Raw genomic sequence first — 18,289 nt, forward strand, 5'->3', positions numbered from 1 at the left:
TTGGAAATGATGAAATTGGGGTGGGAAAGGGCACAGAAAGGGAAGAACAATGCTTTTCAAACTGTGTTTTAAAGTATGAATATGAGTTTACCAGAATTGATGGAGAATGGTCATGTGAGAAGAACCAGAAGTATATGGACATTAAGCTGACTTAAAGCTGCTGATAAATTGAGGGAACAATAAGCCTCTATTTTCCAATGGAACACAAATTTCATCTTATCATTCTAGCAACGTTTTTCAAAATGTTCCTGGAATATTTGCTTCTAACATCTGGAATACTTGTTAAGATTCAGATTCCAGCAACATCCTGGACTCCAAACAAATCTACTGTATTAGTTTCCAGGGCTGCCAAGTAACAAAGTGAAACAAAACGGCTTAAGCAGTAGAAACTTACTGTTGGCTGAAAACTCTGGTGGCTGATAAATCCAAGATCAAGGTATTTCCAGGCCTCTGCTCCTTTTGCAAGTGGAGGCATCTGTTCAGACCTCTTTGCTTGCTTCTGGTAGTTCTTGGCTTGTGGCAACATACCGCCCCACTTGTTATATGGTGTTCTTTATGTGTGCATGTCTGTGTCCATATTTCTCCTTTTTATAGGGATACCAGTTATAGTGGATTAAAGGCTATCCTATTCCATTTTGATCTCATCTTAATTTAACTAATTACATCAACAACAACCCCAGTTCCAAATAAGATAAGATTTGGAGATACCGTGGGATAGGATTTCAATGTACAAATTTTGCGGGGATGCAGTTCAATCCATAATATCTACTGAACCACAATGGGGAGGGAGAAGTGTGTACACTTTTACTGCAGAAATATGCATTTTTTTAACAAGCTCTCTGAACTTTGAGAGCTACAGTTGACTCTTGAATAACACTGATTCACTCTGAACCGCAGGAATCCACTTATAGGCAGATATTTTTGGCTAAATACAGTCTAATACTGTTAATGTATTTTTAATCATTTTGTTAATAGTTCTTTTCTTAAGCTTATTTTGTCATAGTATATAATACATATAACATACAAAATATGTGTTAACTGTTTACGTTATGAGTAAGTCTTCTAGTCAACAATAGGCCATTAGTTAAGTTTTGGGGGAGTTAAAAGTTATATGTGGATTTTTGACTGCATGGGGGTCAGCACTCCAACCCCTGTGTTGTCCAAGGGCCAACTGTACTCTACTACATGATGCTTTTATGATTTGCAGGAGGGGTTAGGGTAAGGACATTAAAAGCACTAGTGAGAGATGATAATTTGCCCATCTTAAAACATGGCTACTTGAGAACAGGAACAGCATATTCTGCTATATAGTACTTTTTTCAAGATGTAAGTCTATTAACTATTAATTGATAGTAAATATGATAATAAAAATAGAACCCAATTGTAAAAATTTTATGAGAGCAAAGTCTCTACTATTCCTCTTTATATCATCTCCAGTGTCCCAGAGCACCCTGTGTGCAAATCACTAATAAATACTTGCTAAATGAATTAATGAAATAAATGTACTTTCAAGAAGATAAAATCTACTGGTTCATGTCAGTTTCAACAATTATATTTAATACAGTGATAATCTTATAGCTTGAACCAGTAATTTCTCCTGGATAGGTCTTCAGATGTGGAATGCACATAATCTCATAGTCACATGATTTCCTACATCTTTTCTCCCTATTAGAAATCTTATGAACTCATGAGCCTAATCAGGAAATTACAAGTAGTATTAATTGAAAAACACATGTAATGATAATCCTAATAAATATTTATTGCAATCCTGGGCTTTCCAAAATAATTTCCAAAGAGGAATAGATCTGCTTTAAAACACGTTGCTGAACAGAATCATTTTATCATAGCTTTGCCTGATTTAAATAACTGACTCTGTCTATACAACCAACAATCTAATTTTACAGAAAGATTATTTATTTATTTATTTATTTATTTATTTATTTATTTTTAGAAAGATTATTTATTTATAATTTCCACACTTTCAAATTTGACATCAGTGCCAATATTTAGTCAATCACTTATTGTTCCTTGGAGCCTTTTAAATCAGTACCTACCTGATTGCTACTCTGGTAGCAGGTAGTGGTAGGTCATTTCATTATATATAAGACACTGAGTGACTGTCAAGAAAGAGTGTAAGATTTAAAAAGTGTATAATTCATAAAGGTGCTTTAGTAGGTGAACTATTTTAGTTTCACCTAGACCTGCTTATAGTTTTGTCTAAATTCTTTTTAAAAAGACTTTATTTTGAGGTAATTTTAGATTTACACAAAAGTTGCAAAGATGATGCAGAGAGTTTCCTTATGCTTTTTTACCCGGCTTCTCCTAATTTCACATTTAATATAATCTTGGTACTTTTGTTAAATATCTGAGGTTTTAAAAATTTATCAATCCTTTTGTCTTTTCCAACCTTTAGGGTCCCAAAGCAAAAAAGGTAGGTAGAAATTATTTTCTCAAAATAGTTTTATAAGCACTGACATTGTATGAACAGAGTTTTTAAATTTTTTAAGTTAGTTTTATTATAATTTAAATAGGATTTACTAAGCTTACTTTTTAAGATGTTAATGCTGTTTAAATCATGGGTAATCCTTTAAAAACAGGACGTACTTCAAATTTGACGTAAAAAGATATGTCTAGTTTCACAGTCTTTAATTTTTACTTGTACCTAGAGTTTGAGGCTTTATTAGTTGTGCTCTAGGAAGTGTTAGATTAGGAATCCCTTTTCTTTATCCCAGATAAACACAAAAATTTAGCTACCAAACCTTAAAAGTGGACCCTAAGGTAATATATCTTTAAATGGATTGTACAGTAATGCATACTTGATTTTCTTTTGTACTTTGTAGAAATTTGAATTTAATAAAGGATGTCTAGGATGCCTAATTCTCTCCTTTTCATTTAGTAGATTTATGCTTCAAAGCAGAGATTATAATATCTTGTCTGGCAAGCCAGATTTAGTTTCTAAACATTTTCTTTGACCTGAAACTTTTTTTTATTAGTTGCCAAATTATTTTCATAGAAAAATATGATTTCCATCTATTCTTGAAAAATTGGAAACCTGATAACATTGGGTCTATAGTACCGTGAGGCAGCAGTTGGCTAGACTGAATAGCAGCCACCCCTTTTTAGAAATGCATAAACTCTTCAGATTGCCATAATCTTGACTATAACCAAATTCCTTACTTTATTTACCTGCCTGATCCCAATAGGAATTTGAATTTGAAATGCTGACTTTAAGGCATATTTCATAAGGTCATGTCTCTGTAAAATTTTCTACTATTCTTTCTTCCACAATCAGTTATCCTGTGTGTTCTCATAGAACCTTCATTTGCACATACATCGGTTATAACCTTTATATCATTTTATTGTAATAATTTATAATTGTGAGCTGTCCAAGGTCAGGAGCATTGTCATATTAATTTTTATGTTCATAGCATTTAGTGCAGTGCCTGGTGCATAGTAGAAATTCAATCAATATTTGTATATTGAATATGGGAAGCCCATTTACTCTGCCATTTAAAAACATCTATTTAAAGGAAATGCTTTTTTTAAAAATGTGTATTCAATATTTATACAATTAAACATTTCTTCAAGAGACACTTTTGAGTGCCTCCTCTGTTTGCTTCTCTCAGTCATTTGGACCCACTACTAACCTGATACTGTTTTAAAGGCCGTGAATATGACTGAACAAAATTTATGAAGGCTCTGGGCTCATTTTCATGGAAGTATTCTGGAAGACTACAATTATTTGTATGTGGGTCTGTAGTTACTGGTTTGTGTGGATTTTCAATTTTGGCTTTAGATTGTGAAATCTTAGAGGCATTGTTCTCAATATGAAAACTCATTATTCTAATTGTGTATGCATGGGTGCTAAATAAATACTTCTGGATTATTTTGTTTAAGAGTGTTGTATCCCTTAGAGAATGGTGATAGGAAGCCAATGAAATTTGAAACCAAACATAAGGACCAAATCACTCACTTTTTACTTATTCCATTCTTAAAGATTGTGGTTTGGGATAAATTGAGTCTGTAAGGGAAATTACAGTATGGTTAGGAAAACATTGAAAGCTATACTTTATTCTTTCTGATTGATCATAAATTTTTAAAGGGAAACTAATAAATGCACATGGTACAAAATTTAAATAGCATAAAAATGAAAAATTTCCATTTCTTCAAGACTGGAAGAACTATTGTGTATCTTTTCACAAATTGTCTAAGTGTTAAAGAGTACACACACATCCCTTTTCTCCCCACAGACAGGAGCATTCTGCACCTTCCATTTATCATTTAATAATACTGTTTTTCATTAATTCTAGGATACTCATATTTTTACATTTAAAATTTAAATGTAAAAGTTAAAACATTACTAAAATTGGAATATGTCTTATAGTCACTATCATCTTATAATCATTGTAGTCCTGGATTGACATCCATTTCTTCCAGAGAGGATGTTTGCTTCTGCCAGTCACATGAGCTTACTCATACCTGATATTACTTTCAGTTCTCTGCCTGAGAGTTTTGGGACCATCCTAATGGTATCAGTCAGACTGTAAATCCACATGAACTGGCTTGTGATTTAAATTTTCAGGATTTTCTTCTTCTATCTATTCCTTTTCAGGATTAAGATCTGCGAGTTTTCTTGCTGTATCTTTCTGTGCTGTGGGCTCATTTCTCATTACTCAGGTTCCAGCTTTACACAGGCATCTCCTATTAGACCCCCATTTTGGGCATTCCCTGTTTAGGTAGTATAATTTAAAGGTACATCTTACATCTTATGGCATCATAGGTTGGATAGAATAGGTATGTCTTTGGACTGTCTTGTATCAGCACATTGAGATAGTGTCACTTCTTTTCACAGCTGCATCATATTTCATTGAAAGTATATACTATGATTTTTATGTTGTCCCTCTTTTTTGGTACCACAAACAAGGTAAGGATGAAGATCTTTGTTTATAATGTCTTGCAGTTATATAGAAGAATACTTATTTTACTGATTTAGCAGTGTCCTAGACATTAAGAAAACAGTAGCAAGACAGAGTCCCGGATCTCATGAAGCTTACATTCTTTTTTAATTTCGCTTTAAGGAGATATGATTGACATATAACATTGTATAAGTTTAAGGTATACAATGTAACAATTTTATGTATGTATGTATTATGAAGTGATTACTAAATTCAAGTTAATTACACATCTTTCACCTCACATAATTGTCATTACATATGTGTGTGTGGTGAAAATATTTAAGATTGATAAGAGTTTATGCCCTCTTCCCCAGTGTCCCAGCCCCTGACAATCACCAATTTATTCTGCTTCTATGAGTTCAACTTTATTAGGTTCCCCATGCTAGACCATACAGTGTTTGTCTCTGACTTACTTCATTTAGCATAATGCTCTCAAGGTTCATCCATATTGTCACAAATAGCAAGATTTTCTTCTTTTTTATGGCAGAATAATATTTCATTTTTATGTATTTATCTATTAATCTATGGATGGATACTTTGTTTCCATGTCCTACAGTGCACACAGGGGTGCAGATATCTCTTCAAGATAGTGGTTTCATTTTATAAAACTTACATTCTATCAGGGGGCAGGGTGGGTAGGAATATAATTTCAGATAGTTTTGGAAATGCAGAAAACCAAGAAAGGGGTCAGTGAGAAATGTGTGGTAGGCAATAGTGGCGATGCTGTTTCATATAGGGTGATTAAAGAAGTAAAGTTTGAGAAGAGACTTAGATGAAGCAAATTAGTCAATAATTACCTGGGGGATAAGATTCTAGAAAGAAAAAATAGTTATTGCAGTAATGGCTAAGTAGGCCATGGTGAAATGTTTGGGTTTTATTCTGACTGCGGTGGGTAGCCTGAGAAAGTTGTAAGCAGAAGAATGGTATTTACGTTTTTATTTTTATTTTTTCTCACATTTTATTATTATTTTTTACCCCATCCCCCTACCCCTCTCCCCTCCAGCAAGCATCAGTTTGTTTCCTATGATTAAGAGTCTCTTATGGCTTATCTTCCTCTCTGATTTCATCTTGTTTTATTTTTTTTCTCTGTTTCCTTATAAGCCTCTGTTTTGTTTCTTAAATTCCACATATGAGTAAAATCGTATGATAATTTTCTTTCTCTAATTGACTTATTTTGCTTAGCATAATATCCTCTAGTTCCTTCTACATTGTTGCAAATGGCAAGATTTCATTTTTTGATGGTTGAGTAATATTCCATGTATATACACCACACTTTCTTTATCCGTTCATATGTTGATGGACATCTGGGCTCTTTCCATAGTTTGGCTATTGTGAACATTGCTGCTATAAACATTGGGGTTCAGGTGCTCCTTCAGATCACTATATTTATATCTTTGAGTTAGATACCTAGTAGTGCAATTGCTGGGTTGTAGCAATTTAACTTCTTGAGGAACCTCCATACTGTTTTCCAGAGTGGCTATACCAGCTTGCATTCCTACCAACAGCATAAGAGGGTTCTCCTTTCTCTACATCCTTGCTTTTCATATATGGCTTTTATGATATCGAGATATATTCCCTCTATCCCTATATTGTGAAGAGTTTTATCCATTCATGGATGCTGTACTTTGTCAAATGCTTTTTCTACATCTATTGAGAGGATCATATGATTCTTATCCTTTCTTTTATTAATGTAGTGTATTACATTGATCAAGTTGCAGATGTTAAACCACCCTTACAGCCAGGAATAAATCTCACTTGAATAATCCTTTTAATGTACTCTTGGATCCGATTGTCTAGTATTTTGGTGAGAATTTTTGCACCCATGTTCATCAGGGATATTGATCTGTAATTCTCCTTTTAGGTAGGGTCTTTGTCTGGTATTGAGGTCAAGGTAATGCTGGCCTCATAGAAAAATCTTGGGAGTTTTTCTTCCATTTCTATTTTTTGAAACAGCTTCAGAAAACTATTAAATCTTCTTTAAATGTTTGGTAGAATTCCCCTGGGAAGCCATCCAGGCCTGGACTCTTATTTATTAGGAGATTTTTGATGACTGCTTCAATTTCCTTGCTGGTTATGGGTCTGTGCACGTTTTGTTTCTTCCTGTTTCAGTTTTGGTAGTTTATATATCTCTAGGAATGCATCCATTTCTTCCAGATTGCCTAGTTTGTTGGCATATAGTTGCTGATAACATGTGCTTACTAAGTGTTTATATTTCTTTGGTGTTGGTTGTGATCTGTTTCATTCATGATTTTATTTATTTGGGTCCTTGCCCTTTTTGATAAGCCTGGCCAGGAGTTTATCAATCTTATTGTTTTCATTTTTTGAAAGGTGAGTGGAAAATTTATTGTAGGTCAGCAAGAGTAGAAGCAGGAGGACCAGTTATGAATCTTTTGCAGCAGTTGGGATCAGAAGTCTTTCCAGCAAAATAAACCTACAAATAAAAAGATACACAAAGGATGCCAGGACACAGATGCTGTGACACAGTTTTATGGAAATCAATTTCCAGATCATCAACTTCCATATTTCCCCTTTTCTGGGAAAAATCTACTGTCTTCCCTTTTCAGAATTACTCTCCTTGCTCTACGAAACCAAAGCAGATCTAAATCTTCATTGCCCCAGGGCCTGGGCTTCATTGCTTCATTGCCCCAGGGCCTGGGCTATAAAACTAAGGGACAGTTCAAATACTGATTTTTGGCCAAGCTTTCTCTAATCAAGGTACCAAGGGACTTTTTTCTTTTGTTCTTTGTGGTGAAATGTGACATTAGTAGGAATGAGATAGTCTGAATTTTTTATATATTGTGGTCTGGAGTTGTGGAACTGGTAATACTTTGTCTTGACATTACCTGTGAGATTATTGTGAAACGGTGATGCAGAAAATCCTCTCACAATGTAAGTTATTGATAAAACATCGACTCCAAAAATAATATTAATTTTTTAATGAAGAAAGGTTAAATGTATCAGAAAAAATGTAAATAGGCTTAATGTTTTCACTAAAGATGCTTGTGAAAAATTACTTAAATCAGTATTAGTCATTGCAAAAGCTAGAAAAATTGTACAAGACTACAGAAAAGGTACATTATCAGAAGGTCTATCACTGCATTTATAGCATATTTTTTTCCCCAGAAAGTACTGTACTTCATAGAATATATGTAATATCAGAAGACATTGGTTAGATTGTAGGGGAAAATTGCCTCTTAAATTGATGAATACATAGATAATTCCAGTTGTTCTAGCTAATAATTATGACTGTTCTTTCAGTAAAGAAAATGATATTATTAATAAAATTTTGATATTTGAATTCTTTTAGTAACACATCAATGAAGAGATTTTACAGGACTTAGAATACTTTTCTTTGAATTGACTTTATTTGAATGGATTAAGAGTGATGTCCAAGTACCAGCCAGCATAGAACTGTAAAGAATGGACAAAGGGGGGGGGGGATCCTATTGTTCAGATCTTTTTATTTTTTATTTTTTTTTATTTTTATTTTTTATTTATTTATTTTTTTAATTTATTTTTTATTGGTGTTCAATTTACTAACATACAGAATAACCCCCAGTGCCCGTCACCCATTCACTCCCACCCCCCGCCCTCCTCCCCTTCTACCACCCCTAGTTCGTTTCCCAGAGTTAGCAGTCTTTACGTTCTGTCTCCCTTTGTTCAGATCTTTTTTGTTTTGTTTTGTTTTGTTTTTGTTCAGATCTCTACTTTAAATCCTATTTTAATTTTAGAACACTGTATGTATGGTCCCCAAATTATAATGGTTCTACTTGTGATTTTTCAAATTTATGATGGTGTAAAAGTGATACATATTCAGTAGAAACCATTCTTCAAATTTTGAACTTTGATCTTTTCCTGTGCTAGTGATATGTGGTATGGTACTCTCTCCTGATGCTGGGTGGTGGCAGTGAGCCACAGCTCCCAGATAGCCACCTGATCAGAAGGTTAGCCAACCAAAACACTTATAACCATTCTGTACCCATACAACCATTTTGTTTCTCACTTTCAGTACAATATTCAATACATGACATGAGTTATTCAGTACTTTATTATAAAAGAGACGTGTTAGATGATTTTGTCTAATTGTAGGCCAATATAAGTATTCTAAACACTTTTAAGGTAATGTAGGCTAAACTATGATGTTTGGTAGGCTAAGTGTATTAAATGCATTTTTGGCTTACTATAGTTTCAACTTAAAATGCGTTGACTGACATGTAACCCCCTCTCAAGAAAGCTCTGTATTCACGAACAGGCTTTGGTTGCCTAAAATTTGAGTCCTGATGTCTATGGGACATTCATGTTGACCCTAAAATGTACGTGGTGTTAGGATCAGAACATTAAAAATGCATCTTTTTAAAACAATGCAGGATTAGTTTATACCTAGCTCATTATGAAACATAAAGTAGCTTGAAGATTTGTATGAGCACATTTATTTGTACTGAAATTGTTTGTATTTCTGTGGTATTGGTTGTGATCTCCCCTCTTTCATTCCTGATATTATTAATTTGAGTCTTTTTTCTTGTTAATAAGGTTGCCTAGGGGTTTATCTATCTTATTAATTCTTTCAAAGAACCAGCTCCTGGTTTCATTGATCTTTCTAAAGTTCTTCTGGTCTCTATTTCATTGATTTCTGCTCTAATCTTTATTATCTCTCTTCTCTGCTTGGGTTAGGCTTAATTTGCTCTTCTTTCTCATATTCCTTTAGGTGGAAGTTTAGCTTGTGTATTTGAGTTTTTTCCAAATTTTGAGGGAGGCTTGCATTGTGCTGTATTTCTCTCTTAGGACTGCTTTTGGTGTATCCCAAGATTTTGAACAATTGTATTTTCATTTTCATTAGTTTCCATGAATCTTTTTAATTCTTCTCTAATTTTCTGGTTCACCCATTCATCATTTAGTAGGATGCTCTTTAACCTCTCTGTGTTTGAGTTTCTTCCAAATTTCTTCATTGTGTGATTGAGTTCTAGTTCAAAGCATTGTGGTCTTGAAAATATGCAGGGGACAAACTCCAATCTTTTGGTATCAGTTGAGACCTGATTTGTGACCCAGTATGTGGTATATTCTGGAGAAAGTTCCATGTGCACATGAGAAGAATGTGTATTCAGTTGCATTGGGATGAAATGTTCTGTGTATATCTGTCAAATGCATTTGGTTCAGTGTATCATTCAAGGCCCTTGTTTCTTTGGTGATGTTCTGCTTAGAATATCTGTCTTTTGCTGAGAGTGCTGTGTTGAAGTCTCCTACTATTAATGTATTATTATCTATGAGTTTCTTTACTTTGGTTATTAATTGATATACTTGGCTGCTCCCACATTAGGGGCATAAATATTCATAATTCTTAGGTATTCTTGTTGGATAGCACCTTTAAATATGATATAGTGTCCCTCTTCATCTCTTATTACAGTCTTTGGTATAAACTCTAATTTATCTGATATGATATGATATATCTGATTGCTACCCCAGCTTTCTTTTGAGGACCATTTGAATGGTAAATGGTTCTCCTCCCCTTCATTTTCAGTCTGGAGGTGTCCTTAGGTCTAAAATGAGTCTCAGCATATAGATGGATCTTGCTTTTTTATCCAGTCTGATACCCTCCATCTTTTGATGGGATCATTTAGTCCATTTATGTTCAGAGTAACTATTGAAAGATCTGAATTTAGTATCATAGTATTATCTATACAGTCCTTGTTTTTATGGATTGTTTCTTTGGGCTCCCTCTTTCTTTTACAGGGTCCCCCTTAATATTTCTTGCAGAGCCAGTTTGGTGGTCACATATTCTTTCAGTTTCTGTCTATCCTGGAAGCTCTTTATCTTTCCTTCTATTCTGATGACAGCCTCGCTGGATAAAGTATTCTTGGCTGCATGTTTTTCTTGTTTAGTACCCTGTATACATCCTGCCAGCCCTTTCTGGCCTGCCAGGTCTCTGTGGATAGGATAGGTCTGTTGTTAATCTGATATTTCTCCCCTTATAAGTTAAGAATCTCTTGTCTCAAGCTGCTTTTAGAATTCTCTCTTTATCTCTGAAATTTGCAAGTTTCACTATTAAATGTCAAGGTGTTGAATGGTTTTTGTTGATTGGAGTGGGGGATCCTCTCTATTTCTTGTATCTGAATGCCTGTTTCCTTCCCCAGATTAGGAAAGTTGTCAGCTAGGATTTGTTCAAATATACTTTGTGGTTCTCTCTCTCTCTCTCTCTCTCTCCCCCTCTCCCTCTCCCTCTCCCTCTTCTAGAATCCCAATAAGATGAATATTATTCCTTCTCAAGCCATCATTTTTCCCCCTAAGCCTTTCCTCATGGGCTCTGGTTTTTCTCTTTTTTCCCTCAGCTTCCTCCCTTTCCAGCAACTTGTCTTCTATGACACTCTCTCTCTTCCACCTCATTAACCCTAGCAGTTAGAGCATCCAGTTTAGAATGCATCTCAGTTAAAGTATTTTTAATTTTGGCCTGGTAGGTCTCAATTCTGTAACAAGAGAATCTCTAGGGTCCTTTATGCTTTTTTCCAGAGACACTAGTAATTTTATAATTGTACTTCTGAATTATATCTTTTACATGGTATTTAAATCTACATCCAGCAAGTCTGTGGCAGAGTATTACTTCTGGTTCTTTCTTTTGTGGTGAATTCTTCCTTCTAGTCATTTTGTGTCGTGTAGAGTGGCTGTATGAGTGAGCAGAGTACAAAATATCAACCACGACCTAAGTAAAATACATCCTAGACAATTCTGAAGAGGTCAGAGACCAGAAAATAAAAGAAAAGGAACAGAACAAAATAAAAGAACCACTAAAGTGAAAAACAATTTTTTTTTAAAAAAAAAGTAAGAATAAAAAAACAAAAAACAAAGAAAAAAAAAGAAAAAAGGGGTGATGAGGAAGTTATGGTGGAGAGAGAATATAGTTCCACTGAGGGGACCTAGAGGGTGATCCTCTTGGTTCTGAGTGTATTTTGTTCTGTATGTTAGAAGATGCTCAATTCCAATTTATATAAACCAGGAAAACTTATATAGAGACCCAACATCAACCACAAAAACAGAAACAAGATAAAAGAGAGAGGCAGAATGGGAAGGAGGAGAGAATATAGTCTTACAGAATAAACCAACATGGTGTTCCACTTGGTTCTGGGTGTATTTTGGTCTGTGCGTTAGAAGGTACTAACTTCCACCATAATAAAACAAAACAAGACAGAAAAAACAAAAACCAAAAAAACAAAAACTCATAACTCATATATCTACCAAAATTAAATTGAATGCGTTGAAGGGAATCCTAAAATGAGGAATATATCTAAGACATGTAATTGTGGAAATAGGAAAGTCAAAAAGGAAAAGGCTTAAAAATGAAGAGTTGGTAAAATATTGTAGTTAAGGCAGGAAAAGAAAAAAAATACTGGAAATTTTTAACCTGAGAAATGAATTATAAGGAAAAAACCTCTAGTTCTGTATACTATATTCCCTCATTCCTGGAGCTTTCCAGGCTGTTTGGTCAGTAAACTTGCTCTTCCCCTGTTCTTCCAGCTGGTCTTCCGGGGAAGGGGCCTGCTGCATTGATTTTCAGGTCTCTGTGCCTGGGTAGAGATGCCTCACCCCTTGCCGGGTGGCCCTGCTCAGTATGAGCTGTTTATCCTGTGAGGTGTTTGTTCCCTAGAGGCCCTGCCTCTCCCAGGTGAAAGGCAAAAGGAAGAAAAAAATAAATGGTGGCAGCCAGATCTCCAGCTCTGGAGCAAGAGCTCCCCACGAGTACCAAACCGCAGTTTCCCGGTGCACTGGCCTAGATGCTCCTGGGGGCAAGCGCTGGGGCAGTGATCTGTAGGAACTGAAGGGCGCCTAGCATCAGGAGAGTTCTTGCTGTCCCGTGCCCTCCCGGGGTCTGTGTCTCCCAAAGGGAACAGAGGACAGCCATCTCCATCCATTGCTGGGTTCTAGGGTAAAGGGAGCTCCTGTGCTGGCCTGAGTAACCGGCTGGCTTCTCCCAAATGCCTCAGAGGGTTGCGGCATTCCAGCCCTTTACCGAGATCCTACCGTGGTTTGTGGAGCTTTCTCCTGGGTGCCCCCATAGTGAGGCTTCACTGCCCCTCCTGCAATTCTGCCCTATTACCCTACTGAGCACTTTTCAGTCAGGGAAGACTCTTTCAGGCACAGATTTCTAAAGTTCCCACTTGTCCAGGGCTTGGCTTTCATGCCTCAGTTTGCCCCTCCCCTGCCTTTTATCTTCTCCATCTTCTTGTCAGAAGCAATCACTTTTCTCTCCGTGGCATTTCAGCTGTTCACTCTTTATAGCTCAGGTTGAACTCAGGTGTGCAGGATGTTTTGCAAGTTATCTAGGTAAGTTTGTGGGACCAGAGGAATTGAGAACCCCTATCTTCCTCCATCTTGCCTCCTCCCATTTATTAGTACTGAAAAATGAAGTCAGACTGGCCATCTTAAGATTCCTTGACGGGAGAGGTTTTAATGGAGCAATAGAAATGAAGTGAAAGCCTGATTAGAGTGAGCCATGCAGAAAACAGGAAGGTAGGCAAGCCTTTTAGGTGGTCTTATATAAGGATATCGGATATATAAAGGATAACAGAATTAGAGCAAAAAATGGAGAGGGATGTGAAATCTGGGGAGGGAAAAATTTATGAAAAACTAGAGGTATTAATTACGGGGGCCAAGGCTTGTCAAAGAGGCCATAAAGGATAGGATCCAGTGTAAAGGTGGCAGAAGGTACATATAGACCATACCATAAAGGGAGGAAAGGCAAAGATTTACCTAACCAAAGGTAGGTTCAAAGACTTAGGTGTCTAACTGAGATTATTCTTTCCAGTGTTATGAGAGATAAAGTCAATAGCTGAACATAGGAAAGAGGAGAGGATTTTGTAGGCTTGAAGAGTGAGGAGAATGAAACAGTAGTAGGAACACTGGATGGTACAAAGTCTATTTAAAATCTGTGCTCCATAAATTTGAGCTCATGTATTTTTCTCTGACAAGATTCAGCTGCTCATATTGCCAGCGCAGAATAAATGGAGACTTGAGTTGAACTAGATAGAACTAACAGTTTGCCAGCTAAGCTTCTCAGAGGGACAGGAACATAAGGGAAGTGAAAATATATAAATTAGTGATTATGGTGATGAGCTGTGAAACCTAACCTGGGTAAGGAAGTGAAAGAATGAAGGGCTTAATGGTCAATGAAGAAATGGTAGGGCTAATGGATTGGAGATTCCAACGGAGCATTCTGCAGTAAGTGGGTGAGCCAAAAGGAGAGAAGATCGTCATCCAAAAGTCTGTATATTCTGGGGATTAGCCACTCTATTGATTAGTAACTTTAGATAGTGTTCTTTTCTTTCTATACTTTCCCTTAGGGAAATGAGGAGGCAGTGGTTATCATCAAGACAGTTCTCAAATTTGTATTCTGTAGCCCTGACCTCTTTGCTAAACCTCAGTTCTCTAGGTTCAGTGCCTGCAAATATTGCCTGGATGCTCTACCAGCACCTCATACTAATTATATTTAAACTTCTTTCAACACTATTTCATCCAAATTTACTTGTTCTGGACTACAGTTTTGTTTTGTTTTTACTCTTATTGCTGTCCTTGCCTCCAGTTTCAATCATTATCAAATAAGTTAGCTTAAATAATACTTATTGGATTGATTCTGCTGTGTTTATTACATTGTCATGACTTTAGTTTTAGTAACTACTCTTAATAGTTCCTCTTCATAATCATTTTTTTTCTAATACAAGATTCATTTTCAAAATTATATTCTTAATAGCCTCAGCCTATCTCAATAGCTTTTTGGGTTACCATTTCTTTTAGAATAATGTCATTTATAGCATAGCCTCCAGTCTTCTTATCTATTCCCATGTCTATCACCTTTTCTTGGAATCTCCCAGGACCCATGAATTTGTTGGCCTTTCCAGTGCAATCCCATTTCCATATCTTGTTGCCTGAATTTCCCTCTTCCTGAGATACCTTCCCCTTATATCTGAATGTTAAAATCTTTTGGGCACAAACTTAAATACGACCTGCTCTATAAAATTTTTTACTTCATTCTAGGTGTTGAAAATAATTTTTCATTTCTCTAAACTTGTTAAATAACTCTCTGTATATCTGTCAGTCATAAAAGTCAGTCATTAATCTTTCTAGGCATCTAGTAGTATTAAAACTGTTTTTACATATATTTTATTTTGATCCTTACAATAACAAAAAGAGGCCTTTTTTAAAGATTTTATTTATTTAGTTGAGAGACAGAGACAGAAAAAATGTGTATGTGAGTGGGAAGATAGGCAGGGGGAGAGAGAGAATTTTAAGCAGACCCTATGCTAAACACAGAACCTGTCTTGGGGCTTGACACACAGTCCTGAGATCATGACCTCTTCTGAAATCAAGAGTTGGACACTCAACCGAGTGACCCAGGCACTCCAACATGAGGTCTTATTTACCACCATTTTAAAGATGTGGAAACTGAGAATGAGAAAATTATTTAAATTGCATATTAGTTGCATAGTATTAATTGTATAGTAATTAAATTGTCACTGTCACTCTTGCCTTTGAATGACTTATATACCTATTTTTTTTTTTTTTTTTACTTGTTTCCATACTTTGTTCTTAATGCATTGGGTCATGACTTTGTACATAATGGATAGTCTTACTTGAATGAATGAAAGACTGGATTCATGGAAGCAAAAGTGTTTTTCATAATTACTATTTGAGGGATATGTGTTTTAAAGTAATTTGGGTGCATATTAATAGCCTTTTGTTATGTTGTGACATTTAAGTCTGGCAGGAAGAAGAAGAAAGTCACCAAAGCTGAACGATTAAAGCAGCTACAAGAGGAGGAGGAAAGACGGCAAAAAGAGGAAGGTACAAAATACACAATGATACTATTTTCATATGCAGGGAATATAACAATAGGTTGATGTTTCTACATCCCAGGCAATATTTTTAAAAAGAATTTTCAAAACTCTTCCAATTTTTCAAATTTAATTTGTTTTATAATAGATATCTGCTGTTTAAAGGACACCCAGAAAGTTGTTAGTACATACCAATCATTTTCAGGTATATCTTGAAATAGAGTTGATAAAATACAGAATGCCCAGTTAAATTTGAATTTCAGATAAACAGTGGATAATTTGGGATAATTTGTCTCATGCAATGTGGAACCTACTTAAATAAAAAAAAAAAAAAAGAGGCAATTCATTTATCTGAAATTCAAGTCAACTGAGCATCCTGTATTTTTATTTGCTAACTCTGGCAGCCCTATCTTGAAGCATTTGTATTTACTGATGAACTTAGGGGAAGTAGGCTAATTGTACATTAAGAATTCTGAAATTCAAATGCATTAAATATGGGAAATAGATACTAGCAAGAATTGTACACAGTAGCCTAAGTTCTTATAGTTTAATAATATTTATTTGCCAAATTTAAAGAGGATTTTCATTTGTAAAAAAGAAAGTCAATTAAAAATTTATAAAAACATCAGTATTTAAAATACTAAAAGGCAATTTAAAAAATCTGAATATTTCAAGTGGTTGTAACTTTTAGCATTAAGAATATTTATGGATTCAAATTCAGGTTTTAAAAGTCTGTCCTCAGGTTCCATGTTGATTTTTTATGTATAATCATTATAAACCCTTGTTAGGTGACTTGTGATAAGAATACAATCTCGGGATCTAGATCTTGGGGAAAGTTTTCTTGAATTAAACTCATATTTTTCCACATGTATTCGTATTTTGTTTTTAATAGTGAAAGCAAGAGAAGATTAAGGTAATTGCTTCTGATGATGTAGACGTCATAAACTTACAGAAATCTGAAGATTTTACACATAAGAGATCTTAATTACTCATGATAGATCTGTCCTCTTTTATTGGTTATAATTATTATTGGATTTCTATAAACTTTTTGGGGAAGAGAAACATCATTATAGGGCTATTTTCTTGGCCGGAAAGTTTGAATCATGTTACTTTTCTTTCTTTTTTTTTTTTTTTAAAGACTATTTATTTTTTCATGAGAAACACAGAGAGAAAGGGACACAGAGACACAGGCAGAGGGAGAAGCAGGCTCCTCTTGAATAGAGAGAGCCCAATGCGGGACTCGATCCCAGACCTCCAGGATCATGCCCTGGGCTGAAGGTGGCGCTAAACCACTGAGCCACCTGGGCTGCCCTCATGTTACTTTTCTAAAGAAATCCAGTATTTGTCTTATTTCTACTCCATGACATGGGTTGTGACTTCTATAAAATATTCCACTATCCTTAAATCTTGAAAATATTTTATGTAAGTTTAAGGGCTTAAAAATAGATTGATTTAATCACTGAGAAAAAACTTTTTTTTGGTTCTTTAGAGGAAGCCCGTGTGAAATATGAAAAAGAAGAAATGGAAAGGCTTGAACTAGAACGGATTGAGAAAGAAAAATGGAATCAACTCGAATCAAAAGTATATAAACATTAGTATTGTTATCAATGAAGACAAAACTATATGGCTATCAGATCTGTAATGTCACTCCCCCATATCTATCACTAATGTTTAGGCCTATATAACCTGATTTAACTCATTTAATCCTACCAGAAAGTTAATGAAATTATTACCCACATTTCACAGATAAGGAAATTGAGGAATAGAGAAAGTAAGAGGCTAATAAGTTGCAGAGCCAGGATTTAGGCATAAATAGTCTTGCTTCAGAGCCCTTGCTTGTAAGCATTAAGTTACTTTTCTCAGTCTGTTTTGTAGATAATTAAACAGGAAACCCCCTCCCCTAAAATTCAAATTCTACCTCTCCTTTTCTAGTTTTACTTCTCTTTTTCACCAGAATTTTTCAGCTCTGTAGTTCTGAAATATTTTGATCAGAGGGCAACCTCATAAGTATTAAAAATTGAAGACCCCCAAGGAGATTTGTTTATGTGGGTTATATCTATCAATGTTTACCATTTTAGAAACTCAAACTGAGAAATTTTAAAACATATTAACAGACAGTAAATATTGTTAAAGATAAACATTAATAAAAATAAATATATTAACATGTATTTATATTATAAGAAAACAACTATACATATTATATATAATGTATATTGAGTTATAATTGATATGTACCATTAGGTTCAGGTGTACAACATGGTGATCAATATTTGTATATATTGTGAAATGATTATTACAATAAGTCTAGCTAACATCCATCACGACACTTTATATATTTTTTAAATTTGGGAAATAAGTGGCATTGTTTATATTTTTAAAATCTCTTTGATGTCAGACTTAACAAAACACAGCTGGATTCTCATAACTACTTCAGGATTCTGTCTGTTTCAGTGTTTTTTGTTTTTTTTTTTTAAAGAATTTATTTATTCATGAGAGACACACACACAGAGAGAGGAGAGA

The 18,289-nt window shown here is 34.9% G+C and overlaps 1 protein-coding gene across 10 annotated transcripts in view; it reads left to right on the top strand.

Annotated features, from left to right (window-relative positions):
* DNAI7 (dynein axonemal intermediate chain 7) overlaps positions 1-18,289 on the top strand; it is a 65,907-nt gene that overhangs the window by 996 nt on the left and 46,622 nt on the right. For 2 of the 10 annotated variants that reach the window (XM_077870700.1, XM_077870699.1), the window contains exons 2-3: positions 15,695-15,779; positions 17,259-17,350. In XM_077870700.1, the coding sequence (XP_077726826.1) occupies positions 15,695-15,779; positions 17,259-17,350 (177 nt within the window). Of the gene's footprint in view, positions 1-286; positions 437-2,413; positions 2,432-4,864; positions 4,925-15,694; positions 15,780-17,258; positions 17,351-18,289 lie in introns of those variants that run through there. The other 8 variants (XM_077870703.1, XM_077870698.1, XM_077870704.1 and 5 more) reach the window with 8 other exon arrangements.

This window comes from Canis aureus, chromosome 25 (assembly GCF_053574225.1).
Source record: "Canis aureus isolate CA01 chromosome 25, VMU_Caureus_v.1.0, whole genome shotgun sequence".
Classification (NCBI taxonomy): domain Eukaryota; kingdom Metazoa; phylum Chordata; class Mammalia; order Carnivora; family Canidae; genus Canis; species Canis aureus.